The sequence below is a fragment of the Stegodyphus dumicola genome, chromosome 7, assembly GCF_044657685.1.
Source record: "Stegodyphus dumicola isolate Sdum_Otavi_A_Nest chromosome 7, ASM4465768v1".
Taxonomy (NCBI): Eukaryota; Metazoa; Arthropoda; class Arachnida; order Araneae; family Eresidae; genus Stegodyphus; species Stegodyphus dumicola.
Window position 1 is genome coordinate 146,052,062 of NC_140774.1, and position 25,399 is coordinate 146,077,460.

The 25,399-nt window shown below is 32.4% G+C and overlaps 1 protein-coding gene across 2 annotated transcripts in view; it reads left to right on the forward strand.

Annotated features, from left to right (window-relative positions):
* LOC118189561 (calcitonin gene-related peptide type 1 receptor-like) overlaps window positions 1-25,399 on the forward strand; it is a 501,544-nt gene that overhangs the window by 399,053 nt on the left and 77,092 nt on the right. For both annotated transcript variants that reach the window (XM_035360181.2, XM_035360189.2), the window contains exons 11-12: window positions 4,765-4,850; window positions 8,630-8,768. In XM_035360181.2, the coding sequence (XP_035216072.1) occupies window positions 4,765-4,850; window positions 8,630-8,768 (225 nt within the window). The remainder of the gene's footprint in view (window positions 1-4,764; window positions 4,851-8,629; window positions 8,769-25,399) is intronic.

Sequence of the window (25,399 nt, forward strand, 5' to 3'; positions counted from 1 at the left end):
AAGCATGCAAACTTCCTCATTAATATAAAAGTAAGTGAAAGTAGGCTCGTTGCTGAATAATATGGATTGTTACCGTCAACGGTTCAGTCTCCTGACGCCACTGAAGCCTACTAGTGATCGAGAGATAAAATCACTAAACACTGATAGTATGGCATGGGTTGGTTCCAGGTGAACGGAATGGTTGCATGGGCAGTGTCCTGGTTTTCCTTATGTTTAATGTACATACGAGGAAGCTTCCGTTGGGAAACCATCCCTCTACATAGGCGGAAAGCTCTCGCATGTTTTGCCATAATCAAAGGAACCAAATTAAGTAAAACACAACGCCACTGAAAACAGAGCTAAGAATAGGCGCTGATTACCACAGGCTTTACTATTACATGCCCGGTCAGGAATGTGACACATAATTCCAGTAGTCCTTGTGAGTATTGAGTTTTGCTGTAATTTGGTAGATCGCTGCTTTATATGTTTCACAACAATTCTTTAAAATACTCTAAAACATTTTCCAGAAAACTTAATCTTATGCTAACAAATAAACCGATTGGAAGAACGTTTCTTATCTTTCGAGTTACTTCCTTCGCTTCTGGTGTAAATGAAACTCGAAATCATTTAGGGTTGCATATTAGAAGCGTGCATTATGGTGTAAAGTTCGGAGTGCTATATTTTTTATGTGTTTCAGCTTCTTTGTCCAACATGCGTTGACTTAATCTGCATCGTAAAGGAAATCATAACTAAATGGTGCTTCGCGTTTTTATCATATAAATATAGGTGGCCTTTTTTGTGTAAGTATAGATAGTTCAAAAGCCGCTTGGCTTCATCTTTACCCATGGAAAAAATAATAGGGTGGTTACACAGGTCGTTTAATAATTTATGCTACGTTGTAAAGACCTTATTTTATTCTAACCAATTATTTTTAATTTCAGAAACTCTCCTTTCCCTTCTGATTTCAGTTTCCTGCCAGAATGTAAATTTTAATGACGTAGTATGCAAACGTAAAGGAGTTTGTAATTAGTATTTAAGCAGCGGTTTTAAGAGTTTGTACCGAATTTATGGCCGCATGTTTGAATAATATGACTTTGCACGTGAGTAGTTGGTGCTTAGTCACTCTCTTCAGATTATATTGATATTCTAGGTTCGGCGTTTCTGTGTGCAGCTGATTTAATGGTATAGATAAGTAAGGAACCAGTCATGCAGCTAATCTTACAAATTGTGATTTTTACATCGTATTTTTAAGTTACTTAGCCACAAGTGGTGGTAAATTGTGAGCACCGAGCGAGTGCATTTTTTTTTTTTTTTTTTTTTTTTTGTTAAATTCAAATTAACATGTTATTTAAACTGTCTTCTGCAGTCATCTGTTCTTCCAAGAATAAGCAAGAATTCACTACTTAATCTTTTGGTCTAGGGTCTACAGTAAACCAAACAAATATTCCAAAACATAATAGATGATACTACAACGTTCAACGTTATTTCAAGTAATATTTTTCCAAAAAATACCTTTCATATAGACATTTATTTTTTGCCAGGATTTAACTTGAAAGTTCTTTGCTGTGATGAACAGCTAAACCCTTCAATATTTCATTAATTATTGCTAAGAACGTTAAGGTCCTAAGTTTTGTAATCAGTTAGAATAAACTATTTTTAATTGGTTTCGGCAAATTTTCTATATTAAATACTACTAAGACTCTCTGTGTTAATAATTTATAAAATTATAATATCTTTACTTCGATCAGTCATGGGGATATTTCGTCACTTATTGCAAAGATTATACACATTTCAGAATGCTTATTTAATCCATTTGCTTCATTCAATACAAATAAGTCTAAATCGATACGATCCCTGTAATGAAATGGTTTCTACTGTAGCGTCCGTTCAGTAGGTGCAGATTTCAAGATGGAAACTCGAAGGTGATGTTGATTGAATTATTGCTTACCAATCTAATCTAATTAAAGCATTTTCAATATTTCATCTCAACTCTGTTGAAATTGATTTATAAATTTCTCTCTGTTAATAGGTATTGTTTTCGATGTGATAATCCCAACACAGTTTCTAGAACAATTCAATTTCAGTAGAAAAAATTTTCGGTTCAGATGGTGAAATGTTTTGCAAATGATCTTATGTAATTGTTGATCGCGTTAACTGTGCATTAACGAAATTAAACAAAATTTAATATTATTACTTAAATAATGCAATTGATAACAATAACGAAGAATCAATTTGTTAGCTCTTAGCTGAAACAACGTACCTTAATGGTATTTTACTTAACTAGAAATAATGCAAACATATCAACATCAAATCCCTTATTTTTTATCTCTATTAGTAAAATTAATTTATCCTTAAAAACAAGACATTAGATTCGAAAACGAAATCCAGTGAGAAAACTGTTGCCATAAAAAGATAATACAGTAATATGCAAATTAACATTTATAATTATTAGCTCAGAAGGGCGTTAGCCCAAAAGGGCTATTAAGTTCGTTTTGGCATTTTGCATTGATTCATATAAACGGCGAATCACTTTTTAAATTGTCGCCACCAAATATTAGACCGTTGTATTATATTTAAAGAAATTAAATAATGAAGAATCTGCCTAAATATATGTATGTTTCTCGCATTGTGATAAAACAACGGTACCTAGAGCCATCAAATTTTGAATCACGTAGGTGATTATATACAGCCACTCGTATATGGACATCTTGAAAGCCAAATTTAGAACTTGGAGTTTGTTTTACAATCTATTTCATATTTTGTAAAGCATTTATGAGTTTCTGATTGACAAACTCAATGATTTCAAAGCGAGCAATGAAAACATTGCACGAAAAAAAAATTATCTCTAGCGCGCGAGACTGTGTATTGGAGATTCTAATGATATGCTCTTTTAAATATTTTATAATATTTCTGTTGAATTGAATTTTATGGTATAAGTGCAAAGAACATGCTATTTAATAAATAAAGTACGATTTAATAAGTAGCGCACGAAGCGTCTAAAAAACGTTTGGCGTAATATAAAATTTGAAAGCTTTCAGATTTTTTTTCAGTTTTCTTATTTATATCACTTTTAAATTATTTGTATCTTACTTTTAATAAATTATTTATACTTTATTCCGTTACATTTGCATATTTAATGTCATTACAATTACTCTCCTACCAGCAACGAACGTTACGTTGCGGTCCCTATTCTGAAAATCATAATAAAATTAATATATAAATATAAACAGCCTTTTTGAGCCACGATTGGGTCTTACGAATTCTAGCATTTCAGCATTTTCTTAAAGATGATTTAATTTTGGATTGAGCCCATTTTTTCTGGTTTAAATCATAGCTCGCATTGGAGCATTATTTACAATTTTTAGTTGTATATTTGAATATCTCTGAATTTTCCTTGTATATTTCTCATGTTAAAAAAATTTTTTGTAGTAGAATATATGTTGCCTTCTATCTGTCTATCGATACATTTATTTTCTTTACACTTTATCCTGAGAGCAAAATATTTTTGTGAACGATTGATAACAGAATATGGACCTTCATATGGTGGTACGAGTTCGTTCCGAACTCTTAAATATGAAGAAAAGCATGACAGTTGATCCTAAATCTTCATGTACAAATAATCAAGGGATCCATTTCGATCGAGTTTCCTTCGGCTGGATTAATTTCATATACTTTTGTTTAGTTTATTTGTTTTTACCAGATGGAAGGGAAAACTGATTAAAATAAAAATTTATAGATTTCTAACAATGTCACAAATTCAGCAATTTGAACATAATTAATTAAGAATATTTCTTTGATTCTAGAATAGCATAGTAGAATGTATTTGCTACTATGCTATCTTTCCTGTAATTTTCTTAATATCTGTTGTAAATTCTGAAATGTATTGAAGTTTCTGAATCTTCCTTGGAGATACTTTATCGGGATTTTGAGAAAATGCGTAGATAAAGGCTTTTGATCACTATACACTATAAACTTTCGTCCTTTTAACAAATGTTCAAAATATTTAAATTAAAAGTAAATTGTGAAAATTAAGTTCATAATCATATGTACTGTAATTTTTCTTAGTGACGTTAAGCTTCTTTGAATAAAATACGAATGGTTTCCAACTATCATTTTAGGAACTTGTAAAATTGAATCTATTGCCCAGTCCTAAGCATCTGCACAAAACGAAAAAGATATTTCTGGGTCTAGGTGAGATAGAAGAACAACATTTGCTAAATATTCTTTATATTTTTCAAATTGCTGAATAACCTCATCTGTCCGTGTTATTTCCCGATTATTTATTTGCACCTTTTAAGTAGTCGTGTAAAATATCTTAAGTACTAGTGGCATTTTTCAAAAACACGACGATGGAAATTATCGGTTCCGAGGAAGATTCTTTTGATGAACAATGTCAGGCAATTTAACACTATGAAAAGCTTTCCAGGAAGAGCTTTTTGATCCCTCAAGTGCAATTAGAAAGCCTAAAAATTTCATTTTATTTTTGTAACCTCTAAAAACTTATTTTAAGTGTTTCTTGTGTTCTTCATAAATACTTCATTAATAAATTTTTGAAAAGTAGAATGTGCGTTACGTAACCCGAAACTCATAACGTTAAATTCATATAGACTGAAAGGGGTTACATTTATTTTGCTTCATCATAATGATTATTTCTTTATCTGATTTTTTCGAAAAACATAAAATAATGCTATGCAAAAGAAATCTATCTCTACTGTCCTTAGATTTCGATAAATAATTTGTGAGCAGCTTTTACAGTGCTTTCTAATATATTTACTTTTATTTCAGCTGAATCTACTATTTTTGTGCAACATAATAAGAGTTTTGGTGACAAAACTGCGTGCCACTCATGCTAATGAACCCAGCCAGTTCAGGTAAGAAATTAACTCTGGTGTTTTTTTTTTTTTAAACTAACTCTTTTTCTCATTACAGAAATTTATTAAAATTATTACCCAAAATTAATTTTGTTTTATATGTATTTACACATACATATTATTTTTATAGATTAACTTAAATTCCGTTTCATTCGAATTTAGAGAAATAGTGTCCTTTTCTTATCATATAAAATAGAGATTTATTCGTGAAATGCAACGATTTTCGGTACTCTACGGTTAGAACGGTGTCAATTAAAAATAAAGAAAAAATGAGAAGAAAACAACGCTAAAATAACACGCCAAATATCGTGGCTCAATATTTCCAGTTTTCTTTTGAAATATTTTCACACGTTATTTGTTTATTTATTTAGTTTTTGCCGTATTTCCCCATTTTCTTAGCACGATGGACTACACTAATACATCGTGCTAATTGAGGAAGAAGCTGCGAATCTTTATCGCAGCTACTAATGAGGAAGAAGCTGCGATAAGGATTCCTTTAGGACAAAGGAATAATTCATAGCAACTGGCTTTGTACTTAATATCATCTGATGAAGCTAACTTTTGAACTCAAAGAAAGCTCATGTATGGCGTTGTTACGTACGTTTTTGCTGTGAAAAAAAGGATTGAGAACCAAAACACGGTTTAAAGGCTTGCGTCTTCCTAGATTCACTGCCGTTCGTTTTATCTATCTGTGGTGTCAGGAACTAACGTGGACTGAATTTTACCAACTTCAGTTAGACATCATTCATAATATGACAGTACATTGGAATAACTACTTGCGGGGAGGTATGGGCAAATAGTTTGATGTCTCGTAAAAGAAATCAAAGCGGTGGAGACAACAAAATCGTAGAAATAAACGAAAGTCTACAACACATGATTTCCTTGTACAAAATATTACGTTATACGCATTTTTTTCTTTCATTTCATTTAAACTTATCGAATTAAATCTACTTCGTCGGTAGCGCATAAACCATAATAGAATAAATGCGCATTTTAAAATTCACTTATATGTATTTATCATAACGATACTTTGGCGCTAGATTCACTTTACATCTCATTCATTTTATAACTCAGAATGCAAAAAAATTACATCATCTGAAATCGTTGCCACATGTTCTATTCAAATACTATAATAAATCTAAAACGATGTATAAAAAAATTAAACAAATAAAAAATAAACAGATTCAGCGCTACGTACCTAATGCGCATGCGCTACTCGTCAAAATTCTCCTCTGTGCGAAAGGACTGGCTACAGTATTTTTTGCTATTATGAAACACTTATTTCCTCGAATTTCATCAGAGATGTATTTCTCATTCAATTAATTCAGGTCTCACTTCGCGGCAAGGCAAAAGTAATAAAAACACAAAATATCTTCACTAAAAATTTAAAGATATAGAAAAACATAAAACACCAAATACAGTTAAAAATTACAAAAAAAAAGTAAATAAATAAATAAAAATTACAATTTCTACGCAAAACAAGCAATTTGGCCAGAAGGCAAGAAGACAGTTTTTTCGGTGCACAAAACTGAAAGTTTACTTTTGGTCTCACTCGGTAAAAAGACACTGAATGCGTAGAAACAAACTTCATTTATTGTGGACGCTATACTGAGTCAACATATGGGATAATTTAGTAGTAACTTAAATAATAATTCCAGAACGGATTAAGCGTAATTTAATTCGCAATAATAAAAGAAGACATTACTTTGTGTGAGTTAGCTTAGTTTACCTAGATTTGCAACAAATCCACTATTCTGCTAAGTTTCAAAAGTAAACAAATATGGCTGCTATAGCACAAAACTAGACTTAGGCGCACTTAAACAACTTTTAAATTGTCGATATTTCTATAGCTGTAATATGCAGATTATATAAAGGTATAAAAACCTTAACCGGAAGATAAGAACAACATAATTCAATCATTTTTTAAAGCAAAAAATGCACAATTTACAAACATATAAGAATAAAAAAACTGAGCTCACTGAGCCGAGTAACACAGTGTTATATATATATATATACATATATTTGTTGTGGCCGATTGCAAACAAAGTAGGAGGTGCTCATCTGCATGTTATAGCATTCCTATATACAAAATTTCAGCTTTTTGAGGCTTCTGGTGTTTGAGTTATGCGAGATACATACATACATACGTACTGACGTACGTACGTACAAAATAGTGTCTTCAGTATCCATTTTAAATCTGTTTTGTAATTTTTTGGAGGAAAAAAAAAGAGTCCTTTATTCTGTCCTTACGTACAAATATCACGACAAAACACCGTTAAATTGCCGTTGATAGCGGTCAAAATGGATATTTTCGTTAAATATAATATCCGAAATTTTTCGCGATTACAATACTTCCTTTTTACTTCGTAGAAGGAAGTAAAAACAACATTGGATATGTTCTTCCGGAACAATGGTAATTCTGGGGTTTATGCCGGGAAGACAAAGAATGCTTTCTGTTCGCTGTTCCCGATCTTTGTGCTGAAACATTGATGACTTCCATTCAGGAAAACATCGCGGATGGCAGCATAATATTTTCAGACTGTTAGAAAGGGTATAAGAAAGAGGGATGAAGAAATGCCGGACTATTCACTGTGAATCACAGTTATAATTTTGTAGACCCCGAAACCATATGCCTCGGCCAAACTGTGGAGCGACTGTGGTGTAGTGCTAAATGGAGAAATAAATTTCAGCGGTGCATTGCTTGCCACCATTTAGACTCAAATTTGATAGAATTTATGTGGTGTCGGTTATATTCAAAAACTGAAATTTTTTCTATAATATTGAATGATATTTGTAATGTTATGCCACTTATTTAGATGAAATTCTTTTTTTTATTAATTTATTTATGCGTAAAATACTCTATAATTGGAAATTTGAAAAGAAAAATTTACTTTCTTTAAGATTTATTATATTTAAAAATTTACATTTTACAGAAGTAATTTTTTGTAGTCTTTGCGCATTTTTAACTGACGCCGCTGTAACGGAAGAGTACCATATCACTTCGTTTTTAGGAGTACCAACGGTACCAATAGTATCAACATCATTTCGATAGTTATAATTTTATTCGAACGTTATAATTTTATTGTATATTTCGATTATAACCCTTTTCGTTCGAGAATATTTAAGTCTTTATTAAAATGTTTCAGAAAATCTTAGGCACGTACAAAGAATGTTATGGTAGCTTAAGATCTAAATTTGGTAAAATCCTAATATACGGTAAGACGTTGCCGCAATTTTGAAAATTGTCGCCAACACCAATATAGCGCGTTTATATCCATCCGACATATCACCAGTCACCAAATGCTGTGTGTACCGTATACTGGAATTAGAACATAAATTTTTAATATCGACTTATTTCCCTTTCTTCTGTAGACTTACATCCATAAGCATAAAATCATTATAATTTGCACTGTAAATATATATAAGTATTTTTTAGGATTATTCAAATTTTCAAAATTTCTATAATCTTGAGAATTACAAGGTGATTCGAAGGCTGTCAGTATCAGGATATACATATTGTTAGTCTTTAAAACGTCAGGCCTTCACCAACGACATGTATTTACGAATTCTTTTGGCCATTATAAGGACATAGACTAGACTAGCTCATCCCAGATCAAGAGGATGAACGTCTACAATAACAGCAATATGTCAGTAGTTTACAGGGCATCAACTGAACTGAACATTATGAAATTATCTTAATTTAAGAAGCATGTGAATATAACAGTTTTTATTGATGAATTGTACCTATATCTTAACTAAGCTAAAGTTTGGTTTTTCAGGAAAGCTGTTCGGGCTACTTTAGTACTGGTCCCTTTGTTTGGTCTTCACTTTTTCCTGGTCATTTATAGACCACAGTCTGGCGAATGTTCTGTTCTGGAAGGGTATTCTTATTTTAGTTACGTTATGGACGGTCTACAGGTAAGATATTTTACAATTAATTTTAATGCTAAGGAAATAGAATGCCATTGATTACCTTAATTAGAAAGTTAAGTCATTTAAGACGATTAAAGAAGAAGTATGTTTAAGCTATTAGTTTCTTATGAACAAGTGTTTTCCTTCATTAATTGGTACCCAATAAGAAAATTACTGGTAGCAGAGACCTCGGTAACACCTAACAATTCGAAATAATTCTAATGCAATTTAATGTTACTTTGTAGATGTTGCTATACATCTTTCAGCCCCCTAAGCACAACAATAAATTGTGCTGCATGCTCTGTGTTATTTACTGTAAAATGCGTATTTTATGCGCTGTATTATTTACTCTTTTTTTAAAGGTGGAAAGAAATAACATATGATATGCAAGAAATGACAGGATATTATAATGAGCATTTCTTTGTACCAAAAATTTACTTGCTGTTTGAGGAACTTCTTTTATAATTAACTATAATATTACTTTACTGCTTTTCTTTCAAACATCTGCACTATACAAAACGCCTTTCATAATATACATCTCTTATTGATAAATCTGATTTTCATCTGTTTCTTGCGCAAATATAGCCACCCTTCACCCCAGTATAATTATTTTTATTTTCAAAGCATTTCTCTCACACGAAAAACCTAAAATTTCATTTCAATTGATAAAATGAATTTTTAGGTTTTTAGGAAGTTATTGAACCTCTAAGATTCCAAGGTCTAATGTAAAGATTTTACGTACGATTGATTATGAAAACCTAAAATACAAGAACATTGAAGTTTTATTATTCATACCTTCGTTGGTGTATTAATGTAGATTTATTGTTACAGCCAAAGTGTAATCTGTGATTTTGAGTCACTAATCATAGATCCCTTTTGAATAAGCTGATAATATGTTATCTATGTGTCAATACACCGTAAACCATTTATTAATTTTATATGCTATTAAAATTTTTTTGAAGTCTTCCATATCAACTTGCAGAAATAATTTCCTATTTCTACATTTCATATATTTGCTGATTTTTTTATTATTTGATTATTTTTCTTCATTTTTAAAATACCTAATTTGTCTTCATTTTTTATTAAACTACGGCTCGTTCTACGCTTACAAAAAACTTTTTTAATTTGTTTTGTGAAAACTATTTTTATAGCTACACTCAAACCTGTTAGGGACAGCATAATCGTGTAAAAAAAGACCGCACAGAAGCAGGTTTGTGTGTATGCATTATTACTTAATTCCGTTTTCATTCCACTGACCATTTTTCATCTTTCTTTATCTTCACTACACCTTTCCGTTTAAAAACCTACTGAATAAACACGCAAAGAATCGTTGTTTTCATTTCTGATTCATTCACTGTTATGGAGAGAAATAAGAGCTGAAATTTAAAAATATTTTCTTGCTTTTGGAGTTTATTTCCACTACAGTGAAACTGTGCGATAAAAAATGCCTTTTATTTTATGTTTCTTCTATATGACTAACAAAACAATGGAGCACTTTTCCATTTACCAAAGTCATTTCATCTTTCCCTCTATTCAGTTTGGTTAAAAATAAACCATTTTAAATAAACCACGACTGCTCCATAAATCTTTCTTCTTACTTTCTTTGAGATTAAATAAATGAGATTTTGAAGAGTCCGAAAGAGCAATTATTCTAAATCGGCTTTTAAAAACAATTTTCATTAGTTATTACATATACTTCCTGAAAAACATATCCATTTCCAGAGACAGCTTTATGAACTGGAATCGAGAAAAATCTTGTCTTTTCTTTTTAAACCATATTTGTCGAACATCCATTTGCTTTTTGAATGGATACTTGTGTACTGAAATGCATGAACAGGAGCTATTTTTATCGTTTTCTGATAAAATGGTAATGTAAACGCCATCGTTGGTTAAAAAAGGAAACGCACTGCTGAAGGGCAATGGTATACATTTCAATATTCTTGTTCAAGTATTTTTTATCCTCAGATGCTTAAACATGACAAGCATCCATTTAACATATGCATAAAAGCTACATTTAACGTCTTTATTTTATGCGCTCATTTATAACTATAAATGCATCTAAAGTAAAATAATAAACAGTCAAGTGTTTATTATTTCTCTTTTGAATTTAACAGTTTTCTGAACTAAAATTTATTTGTAAGCAGTAGGTGAAATTCATATCAGATGTTGTTGCTAATATAATTAAAGAATGTTAAATAAAAATATTAACATAAAAATTATCGCAAATAGATGTAAAACTGTTGTTCATTGCAATTATTTAGCAAATCTGTTCCAAACTTTCCCGAAACTCTCTTGTTAATGCTGACATGTGCATCAGAAATAATAGTACTACACTTGAAAGTTTAAGTACCCGGTAAAAATACAGACATGTGCTATCTCACACACACACATGTACATATATATATTTAAATGTACTTATTATTTTTTATATTTGATCACCTCAGAAAAGAACTTTTTTTTTTTTTTTTTTTTTTTTTTTTTTGTGTGTGTGTGTGTGTGTGTGTGTGTGTGTGTAAATTGAATGTATAAATACCTGATTCAGAAGAATCAGATAAAATAAACTAATTTAAAATAAAAAGAAAGTATTTTAATTCCTGGAAAAATGCTGACTGATCAAGGGGAGTCAGCAGTTTTCCCCAAAATCGGCAATAATAAGGAAGCTATCGTCGTTCGTCCCCTTCACATGCTTGAATGAATTGTTTGAAGTTTGCAAAAATTTAAAATGTAAAAAAAGGATTTACATTTCTTAATTTCCAAGCTGACAAAGAAAATTGACCGACACTATTTACAAAAGATTTTTTTGTAAATGATTTGAATATTTTGTTTACTTATATATATACATATATATTGTTGCGAAATGTGCAGCCGAGATAGGATACCTTCCCCGCAAGGCGAGTTTAAGGTTTCCAGAAAATGGCAAGGGAAGGCAGGATTGTCATATTTGGCAAGAAATCGCCCATTTGGCGACAAAACTGGCGATATGACATAGACGGACGGAGAACCTTCTGGAATGAATTCTTACCGGTTTGACGCAGAATGTTCTCGAACGCAAGCCAAAAGCTATATAAGCTCTGCTGGTACGCGGAGAGAGTGCCTAATCGAGTCAGTTAATAGTCGGTCAGTGAGCGAGTGCCTCGTAGCCTAATGCCGAGTTGGTCGTCGAGTCCTTTGAGAGAGTCTCTTAGTGTATCGCGAGTTAGTGCATCGTCGAGTTTTATTTTCGAGTGTATTGACCTCCGAGAACGAACGAACCGAGTCGGGAGCTGTACTGTAGTGTATGGTTGCGTGTATCGCGAGTTGCAGCGTGGAGAGTCTCAAGGGTACGTAAAATTTCGAGAACGACCGAGCAGAGTCGGAAGCTGTACTCCGGTTCTTTGCCGTGAAGCTGTCTTCACCGTTATAGCCTGATAGCCTGAAGGCTGTGATTGCTGATTGTTTCAGCGTGCTTGTCGTATTTCTTCGACAACTGTAAATGTGCTTTTGGAGCTGTCTTGAGTAATACTGGCTAATAAATTGCGCTTTCATTCTTCAGCAAGTGTTGCCGTTAATCACTCCAAATCCACGAACCCCGTACGTAAGAAAAAAAATGTAGCAATATAAATTATATAAATTCCTATGAAGAAAAAAATTAAAATATTAATCGTTTGTAATGTTATTTTGCTTAAATTTGAAAGCAATCAGATCAATACTACTGGAATGGCGTAAAATATTCAAACTAGCCATAACTTGAATATTGCCTCTCAGTCTAAATATTTCCAGCTCTTTTTATTGCTTCTTCGGTTACCTCGAACTTCTTTCCTTGCAGCCTAAAACTGTCGCGATATAGTTCTGTACCATCATGAGAGAACTTCTGAACAAACTGTTTTTCTCACTTTTATAAATCTGGTTCTATTCTCTGTTTTCTGCAAATAAATTCAACATAAATGCTTCACAGAGATTCAGTGCAAAGGCTTCACAGAGTACAGAGCATCTTTACATAAACGCATTGGGATTTATTCCATGTATTATATGACCTTTCTTTACGCGAAGGGGAACGAAGGTGAGTAGGAGAAAATTAGACGAATGAGCAGGAAGCTGACCAGGCAAAGGAACCAGAATAGCACAAGTGACATCCTCCGCCCCGATGCTCTTTTACTTCCCTCCATCATTGTCCTTGAACATGGCCAATGCTGCTTTAATGGTGATATTGCATCTAACAGTAGATGACGCTAGGGAAAGCTTTACCAAAAAATGAACGTCTTCTTTTCCTACCACTGAAGAGTTCCAGTGAAATATGTTTCGCCGAAATTGACGTTCTGCCTAGTTGCGCAGGATATTATGCTAAATTCTTAAAGCTGTATTCTTCGTAGGTTTTGCCCTAAAAACTAGTTTTATTATAAATCAACCAATTACATATCTAGAAACCTAAAGTTCTCGGAAAAATTTCTTTTGCTGCATTGTGGGAGATAAGTAGTTTAAGATCTTTAGCGGACAGTAACACGAACCAACATGAGCGAAAATGAAAGACCAACAAATTCATGGGAACAAGTAAAGTTGTGACCAAGGTTAATATTTGCAAGGCTATAATCATTGCAAGGCAACTTTGCAGATCAACAAATGAAAGACCAACAAATTCATGGGAACAAGCAATGTTGTGGCCAAGGTTAATACTTGCATTGTTGCATTGACGCTGGTCACTGGTAGGTAACTGAGAGCAAATTAAATGAAAAGGCTAGAAAACATAGGTAGATCCAAAATAGCAGAGCAAAAGGTGACAAAGAAATCTAACGTTTAAACTCTTATGTCTTTGCTGAATTAACTTTTAGTGGCAAAATCTTTTTCTCCATTTTTTCTCGATTTCAATGTCTTCTCTCTGTATCTTTTTCTTTTTCTCCGAAATGTGGAGTAGCAAACATCATACAGAAAAAGAGGTCACCAGCGACCGAATCAGTTAGCAATAAGTAATACCCGACAAATCAGTTACTTGCCTTCCCTAGAGCAAGAAACCCTTGCTTGTCCCTGTAACAAGAAACTGAGTAAAGACCAAAATGAACAGGAAGAAGAGAGTCAAGCAGAGAAGAATGGCAATTGAGAAAATAGACAGGGCAGAGGAAAAGGAGTACAAAATTTCTATTTAGCTTTCGGACATTAAAAGAGAAAGTAGTAATGAACTTCCAGTTGAAACTCTCCTCCCTCACACCTTTCTATAAAGAGTAGAAGATATTTAAGAAATCGTTACTACTATCCTATCATTTCTTGTCATTTTTACATGAAAATTTGACATGAAAGTTTTTCATAACTCCCCCATTTTCTTCCCTCCTCATTTGCTGTTTGGTTCCTTGCTTTCTCTGATGAACTTGCTCTGCTTTCACTCTTCTAGCATTTTGTCCAAACTGTGAAATCACTGAAAATAAGTACCGAGCAAGGGCATAGTGAAAAGAACAGCTGGAAGCCACCAAAGAAAATGTAAAGTGAACCTGGTTTATAAAAAAAAAAACAGAAAGAAAATATTTTGTATCAGAAAGAGTGTTTCTTGCCCCCAGCCTACTTTGGGCCTCAGTGCCCTTGCTCATATTTGATTGAAGCCCGTTGCTTCCTTCCTGATATGGTCTTCCACCTGACGTATTCAGATGTACCTCACCTCTTCTCTTCCGTCTCCAGTTTCTCTTCTTTTAAAACAGAATAATTTCATCTGCTAGTACAACCAGTGGTAGTTGTCTGGCAGAATGCAATTGAACCAGCTGGGTACTAAATCTCGTAGCAAATGAATACACTCATCCGGTGGCTAAAGAACAAGGGCATACATCCGTCTGGTAGCTCAACCTGGAGTTAGGCCACCGAGTGGGGGTCCAGCTCTTTTCGTTTGCAGGAAAATGCGATATCCATTTGTGACTTTAGACATAAAAGAAGAAGATGTGTTAAAAATATCCTATAAACAAAGAAAATAAGGTTGAATTGACGCAACCCAAGAATCATTTGGGAGAAGGGGTAAAAGGTTATTTTAGTCACAGAGCTTAAGCACTAGGGATAGAGTCAAAGAAGGAATCGAGTGAAAGTCATATAGGAGAGGAATGTCACCGGACTAAGAGTTTCACGTTAGAAAAGGAGGTCTAATGCACAGAATAGTGATTTCAGGAGCTTATTTCTTTTATGCACATACTTGGCTACAGTAACCTGAAACGAAAGCCACCCACATAAGAAGGAACTAAAGGAAAAGAGAAGTGCACGAAGGCACTCTCCTTGATCTCGTCCTTAATAACTTGCGGGAACTTCGCTTCCCTGCCCGTTTGAGGGCATCTTTACATCTCACTATATATACATACACTTTCATATGTTTCTAAATATCATGTTGACAGCTGCATATAACCAAGGGAATCAAATGATTTTGTCATTGTCTAATTTTCATAAGATAAACAAGAGACATTTCAGTGGGAGGATGTGATTTTTAGTTTTTCCGCTAATATTGGCTAAACTATTTAACTTATTCTACAGCTTTATACACTTTGAAGCAACTTAAATAATTTAACTACTAGGAAGAGCATTATTTGCATGGAATTTGAGGATTTAAATAAATATTTTGTTATTAATAATTATTCTTTTCTTAATTTTGCCTAAAAGCTATACTAATGCAACAAAAATAATAACTGACAAAACTTTGAAAACTTGGCTAATAATATTTAAATATACTTGTGTAAGCACGATTGTAAATTATTTAATTGTTATTAGACAAAATATCTATTGAGAAAATGGCAACAGCTAATTTCTGGATGTCGTTCTATTTATAATTTTAAAAAAAGATATTCAGATGATGTACGCTTGAAATGTTTAATGGTACGATGCAGTAAGTACGTTTGTTATGTTATGTACGTTTACGAATACGTTACGTGTAGGTTATTAAGATTTATCTTTAAATAAATGTTTGTCTTTTGCAACCATTTTACGAGTGATTAATTTAACTACAAAAGGAAGTTAACATAAATCAGAAGTGGGATTATTCTGAAACCTAAGCCTAAAGCTACAAGAATTTCTTATACGAAAATAAATTGAAAAGAATTTGAATTTCAAGGTATGTGCATTCATTTCATAACGAACCCGTACGCACGCAATAATTTTTGGTGTCAGAAGTGGGATTCGAACCCACGCCCACAATTTAACTACAATATTAAAGTGAATAAAATGATATTCCATTTTATTTTTTTTCCTACCTATTAATATATTTTTGTTGTTTATTGTCGTTTTAATGTATGATAAGATTCGGTTCAATTGAGGACAATTGAAAAGTCAGGATGGTCGAATATAAGCACGATTGTAAATTATTTAATTGTTATTAGACAAAATATCTATTGAGAAAATGGCGACAGCTAACTTCTGGATGTCGTTCTATTTATAATTTTAAAAAAGATATTTAGATGATGTACGCTTGAAATGTTTAATGGTACGATGCAGTAAGTACGTTTGTTATGTTATGTACGTTTACGAATACGTTACGTGTAGGTTATTAAGATTTATCTTTAAATAAATTTTTGTCTTTTGCAACCATTTTACGAGTAATTAATTTGACTACAAAAGGAAGTTAACACTTGTATAAAGAAATATTCAAATGAACATGTCCCGATGTATATCAATCTTTTGTGATATGATTTGAAATATTATTTCCCGCTTTGTCAAGAAAAACAGTTTCACTGAATAAACAATTTCTGAGATTTTACTGTAAGGACAGTATTCTAATAGTTTCTTGATGCATTAGTTTAAGAATCAAGAGTCAATTTATAATTTTGGTGGCATTTTGCTGAACAGAACAATCAATTTGTTCAAAATCTATTGAAAAGATTGATCTTTTCATTATCCCTTTCAATAACTGCAATTGCAAACATTTTAAGGCTTTCTAAAGTACCATTAACATTAATGACAGAACCAACAGGTAAAAAGTTGATCATTAAAAATTATCTGCTCATCAAAAATGAACCTAAATGTAACTTTTCGGCAGAATATTGTGATTTTGTTTTCTATGGAAAGGATTGGATTTTTCCCATTGCGCAATGTTTCTTTTATTCATAGCTGAAATTTGTGAGACTATGTTTTGCTTATCATGAAGTTTAAGGAAAAAATATAATTGCTGGCCCCCTGAATACTGAATTAGGTGTTGATTTCTGGGATCGGCATTCCAGGGGCCAAGCGGTAAATTCATTGAATACTGATATTTTGAAATGGGCTGGAATGTCGGCATATACGCTTGTTGCTGTGGATTTCCTTAATGTAACTTGAATATAAGCCAATTTCTCTCAAAAAGACTTCCAGGAAAGACAATACTTCCCTTACTAGACCATATCTTTGCCATAATCTAAATAACTAAATGGGAAAGCACTGCGATTAAAATATTTTTCTTAGATTGTTAAACATATCCATCGGCTCAACATTTTCTGCAGCCAAATGTCTTAATTATGATATTATGAATTTTTCCAGCTGATGCCTGGTTCATCCCCGAATACTGAGAGATGAAACAATTATTCAACGATATCCATATGTGCTCGCAATTTGATCATCTATAACTCCCAACGTGCCTTTCTCGAAGCATGCATTGCAAACCTATTTTTCTTTTGCTAAATTGTTCATTTCCCTTGGCTGTCTTAAGCGGTAGGTAGTTTTTTTCCATGAGCAATATTTATATCTATGAATAACGATTTTTCCTATGGTAGATGATATTCATCATATATATTTTTGTTCTGTTATCCCAGCCATTATATGACTTTCATTTACAATATATACTATTTTCTGTAAGTGCTTCATGGATTCTCAAAAGGGCCCTTCGAATGTGATGATAACATTCCTTTTCTTAAAAATGTTTTTTCCAATGAATTTCATTTTCTCTTTTGTAACTTTTTCATTAATTTGTAATATAATTTTTTTCTAACTTCACAATTCTTGAACGTAAAACATTTCAATTTTTTCTTGTATCCACATTTGTCACTTCGCGACAATAATCCTTAAATCAATCAATCTAATTCACCATGTGTTACCAATAAAAATAGTTCGACATAATCTCCTCTGAAATCCTTGTGTCTATGTACTACAGCCACGTGATATAATATCTTTCCATTTGAATGATTCGTTCTTTTAATGAGCTTGGTTGTGCCTTTGGTATCCCCCTCTAACGTTCCAAGTTTGAAAATAATGCATATTTAAAAAATAGTTTAGTACATTTGGCATATTTATCAATATTTTAAAGACTTCCGTCTTTAATGTAAAAATAAAGCAAACGTATCGTTACATGAAATATAAATATGACATCAAGGTGTTTCTATGTTTATTTTCCCACTTTTCCCCATAAACTGTATCAGCAGTCTGGCAGGGCTACTCTACTAATTATACACCTGGTATTATTCAGCATTTTATTTTCGTTTTGCATTTAAATCATTTTTCGCATAAAATGCGTACTTATTCCTTTAACGTTTAGCTATTGCCTGAACAGATATTAAATAACAAAAGTGTATATCACAATTATTTTAGACTAGATGCATCCGCGACCGTCTGCCTGAAACAGTTATCATTAAACAGGAAAAATGTGTAATGAGTCCAGTTAAGGTAATTTTATAAAAATATTGAATATTTATAATTATATGTCTCTTAATTCAAATGTTGTACTTATATCAATCATATCAAAATGTAGAAAAAATATTTTTAAGAACTGCGTTTATTGCTTTTAAATCGCTTGTTTTATTAATCGATAACAGACAGATTAAGAAAACGTTAAATATCTTACGCTTAACTGAATGGTAAGACGATGGCTCGTGGAAGATAACAGAATTTTATTTCATGCAGTGGCAACACACTGCATTTAAATATCCGAATATATTGATTAAAATTAAAAGATAAATATCTTTCATTTTGCAGAATGGTAATAGTCTAGCACGCAACAAATAAATAACTTTATTTTGAACAGTGTTCGCTTTTTTTCGCTTTTAAATCATTGAGTTCATTAATTAAAATTCATTAATTTCATATAAAATATAAAAAAATCAAAAACAAATTCGAAATTTAAAATTCGAACTTCGAGATGCTTACGTTCGTCAAGAGGATTACGTATATTCAAAATTTGGTGGTCCTTCGCTATAGGTGCTACTTTGGTAGACGGTTGCACGGATTTCGGCGATTTTTTGGCGATTTTTCTTTTGGCGAGTAATACAACTTATGGTAAACCCATTGCTGGTTACGTTATTTATGGTAACCGATACTTTGTTATCATTTTATTAAAAAAATAATGCTTTTTATTATGCATAACTTCCGTGTTTTAAATATTATTTATGTCTTCTAAATATTAAAAATCAATTTAATTTGACATTTTTATTTGAAATAAAAATTTTGTTGTTTATAATATTTTATATAATTTTATGTTGTTGATGATGTAATCAATGACGTCACCTTACTTAAAAAGTAATTGGTTTTATTAATATCTATAAATTTAATCTAATGTTTTAAACATTATTTAGGGCTGTTAAATATCAAAATACAATTTAATTTTGCATTTGTTTTAAAAATGATTTTATTATGAATGATTATTTAAGTAATTTTAATTCTATGCGTGATGTAATCAGCTCCCTGATTGGTTACTGAATATTTGTGCATTACCGCGCCATTTTAAAATTTTATTATTCATCTCTTCGAATTTGTCAGATTTCAAATGGAATGGATATCTCTGTTTCGAAGATGAATGTTGTTATTGGTAATTACCAAGAATTATAGGTATTGGAATAAAATATTGCCCTTTGAGACCTTATTTTGGCCAACCTCTCTTTCCTAATCAAAGATTTATTTATAAATTGTTAATAGCGTCAGAGAAAATTTATTTTAAATTTTTTGAGGAAACCTAGCTAATTGCTTCTTCAATGAAGTGTGAGATATGTGGATAACAGATGAAGATGTTTAAAAGAGCCGATTCAATTATGATTTCGATTTTTTTTGTGGTACTTATCAATAAACAAGAGGTTAAATTACTCAAAAAAATGTAAGTACATATTTTTCTTTTATTTTATAATTGTATACTTCAATTTTTGTTAAAAAAATTAATACACTATTTTCAAAAATTGCTGAGATAATTATTGTCACATATGTTTTAATGTTAATTATATTTTATATAACGTATTTTAAAGTATTTGAATTTAATAATAACTTAATTCTTTTAAATGTTGGTAGGATGGTTTTTAATTCGATATTCAATCTCAGTAATATTTTAATCTAATTAAACGTTGGCACAATGTTTTAATAGCGGTGTTTTTATTCTCTTTTTTGCTATATGAAAGTAATAATAGCATTACTTTAGTATTTTATACTCATAGTAAATGTATTTATTTACACTTGCCTGCCATCTTAAGAAACGACATTTTCAACAAAAAATTAATCCATTACTTTTAACGATATTCATTTTTTTTAAGTTTCGAATACTTTACTATGCGTAAAAACAGCGTTTTTCAAGATGGCTTACGATTGTAAAAATCGCGCCAACAATTGCGCCAACGTAAATCGCCAAAAATCCGTGCAACCGTCTACCAAATTAGCACCTAACTATATACTCTAGATGCTTAAATAGCTTGAATCCTTGGATTAAATATCTAGGAGGAGTGATCAGTTTAAATTATGGACTGCGCGTTGTGAGTTGGCATATTCATTACTTCTGTGGCTCCTTCAATTAGCGTTAATAATTAATATGGGAGCAGCAATAAGAGCCAAAACCTGGTGATAGATTTAATCAAAATGTAGGATTTAGATGTTAGATTTCTAGCATAGCTAAAGTTGGAATATGCTTAATTAATCGATTACCCTTCACGAAGTTTTCTCTACTCAGAGAAACTGTGATTTAAATTTATATGGAAACATAATCTAACGTAATTAGCATACTTATAACTATGTTAGGCATTGTTATAAACTGCTGACCATCCAAAACGCAGCACAATGAAGGAAGTATCCTGTCGGTTACTTTAGACTAAAGATACTCATTTCACTAGATAAATGAGACGACTTGCTTGAAACTGACGGACAAGAAGTTTCTTTAAAGGCATAAACATTTTATTTCAATTATTTGCAACAAACCGCTTCATTACAGACTCATTTTTCTATTTAAAAAATATTTAAACTACTGTTCCAATTACAGTCTCGCGATAAACTGAGGCGTTGCCACTCTTTTTCAAACAAAGTGTCAACTGAGGCAATTTACTTAGCATAAGTGGCGTAACACATCCAAACAGCATGTAAGTTGCATCATGGAACCGCGAAAACCATGCCGCGATGGAATTTGCAAATGATTAAAATTTCAGCGCATGCACACATTGTGGCCTAATGCAGCGCTCCTTATATAATCCTTATATAAAGGGAGGAAAAATAATGTGTATCCGTTTTGCTTTATGCGAATTATCTCGTGAGATTTTTTCTGTGTGCAGCTTCAGTATACCTCATAGAAAAACATGAGCATCATTCGATCGCGTTTGAGTTCGACAGAGGTGTAATCGTTGCATACAGAGATTGCGGATCATCCTTCCGGAAAATCGGCCATCGTGTCTGACGTAACAAATAACAGCCATGCGAACATAGAATCGGGAGTCGGGAGATGCAGTAGGGAACGACTGATGGATAGAAGCAATTGCAACAGCCTCGTCACGTCACTCCACGGGAAAGCAGGTATATTGTGCGCATGGCACTGATGGAACGCACTACCACATCCGCAACCATATCACAATGAATGCAGTCTGTAACACAGCAGTTGCTGTCTGCATGAACAATTAGATATCATTTACAGTACAATGGACTGTCCGCTAGGCGTCCATTGCTTCGCTTACCTTTAAACCGCAGGCATTTGCGCTTCTAATTGTTCCTTGAACAGCAGAGATGGGCATAGGAATGGCATGACATTGTACTTTTGGACGAATCACGCTTCTGCCTACAGTACTATTATGCCTACAGTACTATTATGCTCCTTGTTTATATTGCTGTGTTATACATCATCATACTGGTCATGCACCCTATGCTACGGTGTAAGGTGCTATTGGATTCCACTCTTGCTCCTCCCTAGTACGCATTTTTGGTGCAGTAATGAGACAACACTACATCTGGGAGATTTTGCAGCCTGTTCTCCACCCTTATTTTCCGGAATTAACTGTAGCCACATAACAGGATAGTGCGCGACTACACGCTGCGCGTAATGTTCAAACTTTCGTCTTAGCCCATCATATTCATTGTTACCCTAGCCTATCCTTCTTCCAGATATATCGCCCATCGAACATGTCTGGTCAATGACTGGGAACCCCTAGCTCGGCATGCCTCTCCCATTGGTACACCAAATAAACTTGGGAAGGATGAATTTTAGTTTTATTTATTGCTAATGATCTGTTTTATTAGACAGTAAAAGAAAATATAATTTTTAATTTAAAGAAAATTTCAATATTTTTTCTTTCTTATAGTCGTCTTTCTTGTTTACGATTTAACTATTATTCTGTGTGTCAAAATTGTTCAGTTTATTTTACTAAATATTTCCAATTGAAAACCTCATTTTGGATATTTAGTTCATGTATTATACTCACTTACGAACAGGTATTCTTAGTTCGACTCCGTAAGTTCACACTGAAATACTATAAATTTAAGGTAGATTTTAGAAATTAACACTGACGGTGTGAAAACAATCAGTTGTACAAAATTCCTTATTCAAATGTACAAGGTTCTTTATTAAATTATGATATGTTTTTATTGAATAAAATATGAGCAGTTGATCTAAAATCACACTTATTTAGCAGGTGTTTCAACAGAATGAGATCATCATCATACTTATATACAAAATATTCAGATTTGTTTTCCTTGAGAGAGTAAGTGGTAAAGAAAAATAGCTAGTCACAAGTACGAAGAACACCTGCTATGTACTAATGATAAATAAGTATCAAATCTACAAGTAAAGAGTGTAACAGGCAGGAACACCAGAATTTCACCCTAAGGTTGTACAAATATAATCTCGCAGCACTAACTCTGCAGCTCTGTTCCACGTTTAAGGAAGAGCACGCTAGGAAGCGGTTTGTCTATACTTCTTCCCTTACCACCAAACACTCGAAAGAACTTTAGGCTAGCCATATGATTTGAGTGCTCCCTTTACGCATAAACACTATATACCTCCAAACATCTTGATTTCTGTGTAATTCGAGCCCGGACCCATCGATACGGCATTCAGCTTTACTAACTACTATAGCATTTGGGTGGCAGTCTCGATCCCCTTTGCTGTTTCTCTAGAATAAAATACTAATTGAAATAAAATAGATTGAATTTCGTCTAGCGGTAAGAGTCTAAGTCTATTTGTTAAGCGGTACAAGCCCCACTCACTATAAATGTCTTTTACATCAATATAGATACCTGTGGTGAGAAGGGGAGATTCGAGTTCTTCTTATGCAAGTTGGGAATATGTTTTTCAAAAAATCTGATGTGTACACCTTATGACTTTCTTATACGGAATATTAAATTATACGCCCTTTTTCTTGCATTTCATTTAAACTTTTTGGATTGAATTAAATTTACTTCGTCGATAGCGCATAAACCACAATAGAATAAATGTACTTTTTAAAATTCACAATATTTGTTTACCACAGCGACACACTGGCCCTAGATTCACTTAACAGCGTTATATTTCGTTCATATTATAACTCAGAATGCACAAAATTTATATCATTTGAAGAATTATCTAATCCTTGCCACATGTTCTATTCAAATACTATACTAAATCTAGAACTATATATAAAAGAAATTAAGCAAACAAAACAAAAAATAAACAGTTTTTCACAGACGATTTAGTATTTCTCATTCAATTGATTCAGTTTTCACTTTGACAAGGCAAAAATACATAAAAACTCAAAATATCTATATTAAAAATTAGAAAGTAAATTTTAAACGCTTCTTTCCTCGAAAAAAATTCCAGAAAGGATTAAGCATGATTTAATTGGCAATAATAAATGAAGGCGTTATCTTTGCTGTTGCGAAGCTTAGTCTCTCTAGATTGGCAACAAATCTACTATTCTGCTGTTTCAAATGTAAACAAATATGTCCGCCATGTTATTTAAAAATTAGGCTTAATCGCAATTACAGAGCTTTTAAATTGTTGATAATTCTACAAATATTGCTTGCAGATTTTCTAAAGGCATAAAAACCTTAACCGGAAGATAAGAACAACATAATTCAATCATTTTTAAAGCAAAAAATGCTGCACACACATGCAAGAGTAAAGACACTGAGCTCAATGAGCCGGGTAACAGAGTGGATATATATATAAATATATTTATATACGTTTGGTGCGGCCGATTGCAAGCAAAATACGAGGTGCATATCTACATGTTATAGCAGTCCTATATACAAAATTTCAACGTTCTGTGGCTACCCGTTTTTGAGTTCGGCGAGATACACACGTACGTACATACAGGCACCACGAAAAATTCTTTTTAGAATTCATTAAAGCAGTTTTATATATATATATATATATATATATATATTGCATTTTTTTATTTATTTTTTATTTATTTATTTTTATTTTTATTTTTTATTTTATTTTTTTATTTTTTTTTTTTTTTATTTTTTTTTTTTTTTTTGTGGGAAAAGAGTCTTTTATTTTGTCCTTACATACAGATGTCACGCTGAATCATCGTTAAAATCCATTCGATAGCGGTCAAAATGGATATTGGGCAAAAAGGTCTTACTATAATCTTTAAGGTGCGTTAGGTTTTTGCCAGTAAAAGATGGTATTCTCTTCTCCACCTTTGTTCACGATGCATTCGCGGACCTGCTAGGAATCAGACCTGAAAGATAAGGAAATTTCTATTACTAGTTCTTGTGTTTTACGTCCGCAACTAGATGGGCAACAATTCTTACACTGCTCAATATTAGGCAGGTGACAGGTAACGGAGTCTCCGTTACGGAGGACGTCGTTAGACCTCCGTTACGGAAGCCGAGGGCACCTGGCGTCTGCCAGAGGTAAACAGGTGCATGCCTTTCGTCCTCCATTACACAGCGCTTATTGAAGAATTTAAGAGTTTAGGCAAGATAAATGGCCATACACAGGCTAGGTGGCTGTACAATGGCTGCAGATTTGAAAAGAGAGCATGCAAGAAACATATTGCAATGCCAGAATATAAAATAGAGAACATAAAGTATAAAAGTAATTCATTAAATAATTAGTACAACATAAATTATTAGTAAACATTAAATTATTAGTAAACATAAAAATTAAATTATTGGTAAACATAAAAGTACTTACGTAGTAAATACGTAGTAAAATAAATAAGTATTAGACTCACTACTTAAGCAGGAAGAACAGGTTTGCAAGAGAGTATCATTTTAAGAGCTAAAATTGTCTTGAAGCTTTACGGCTTCAGCCCTGTCCTGGTGGCGATTTATGATATTATACCTTAAGACGCGAGGATATCTGAGTATATAGCCTTGCGCTCACAATGAACTTTTCAGAATGAATTAGATAATACTCGAGAAGAAAAGGGCAGTACATTTTGTGAATTTGATTTTCCTTAGGTAGAAATAAATATAAAATGTAATTATAGTTTTTCAAAATTTGGATTATAAAATATTGATTCTTCGTCTATCGTATTTGACTTCATTTGTTAATAACTGTTGTTTAATATCAAAAAATC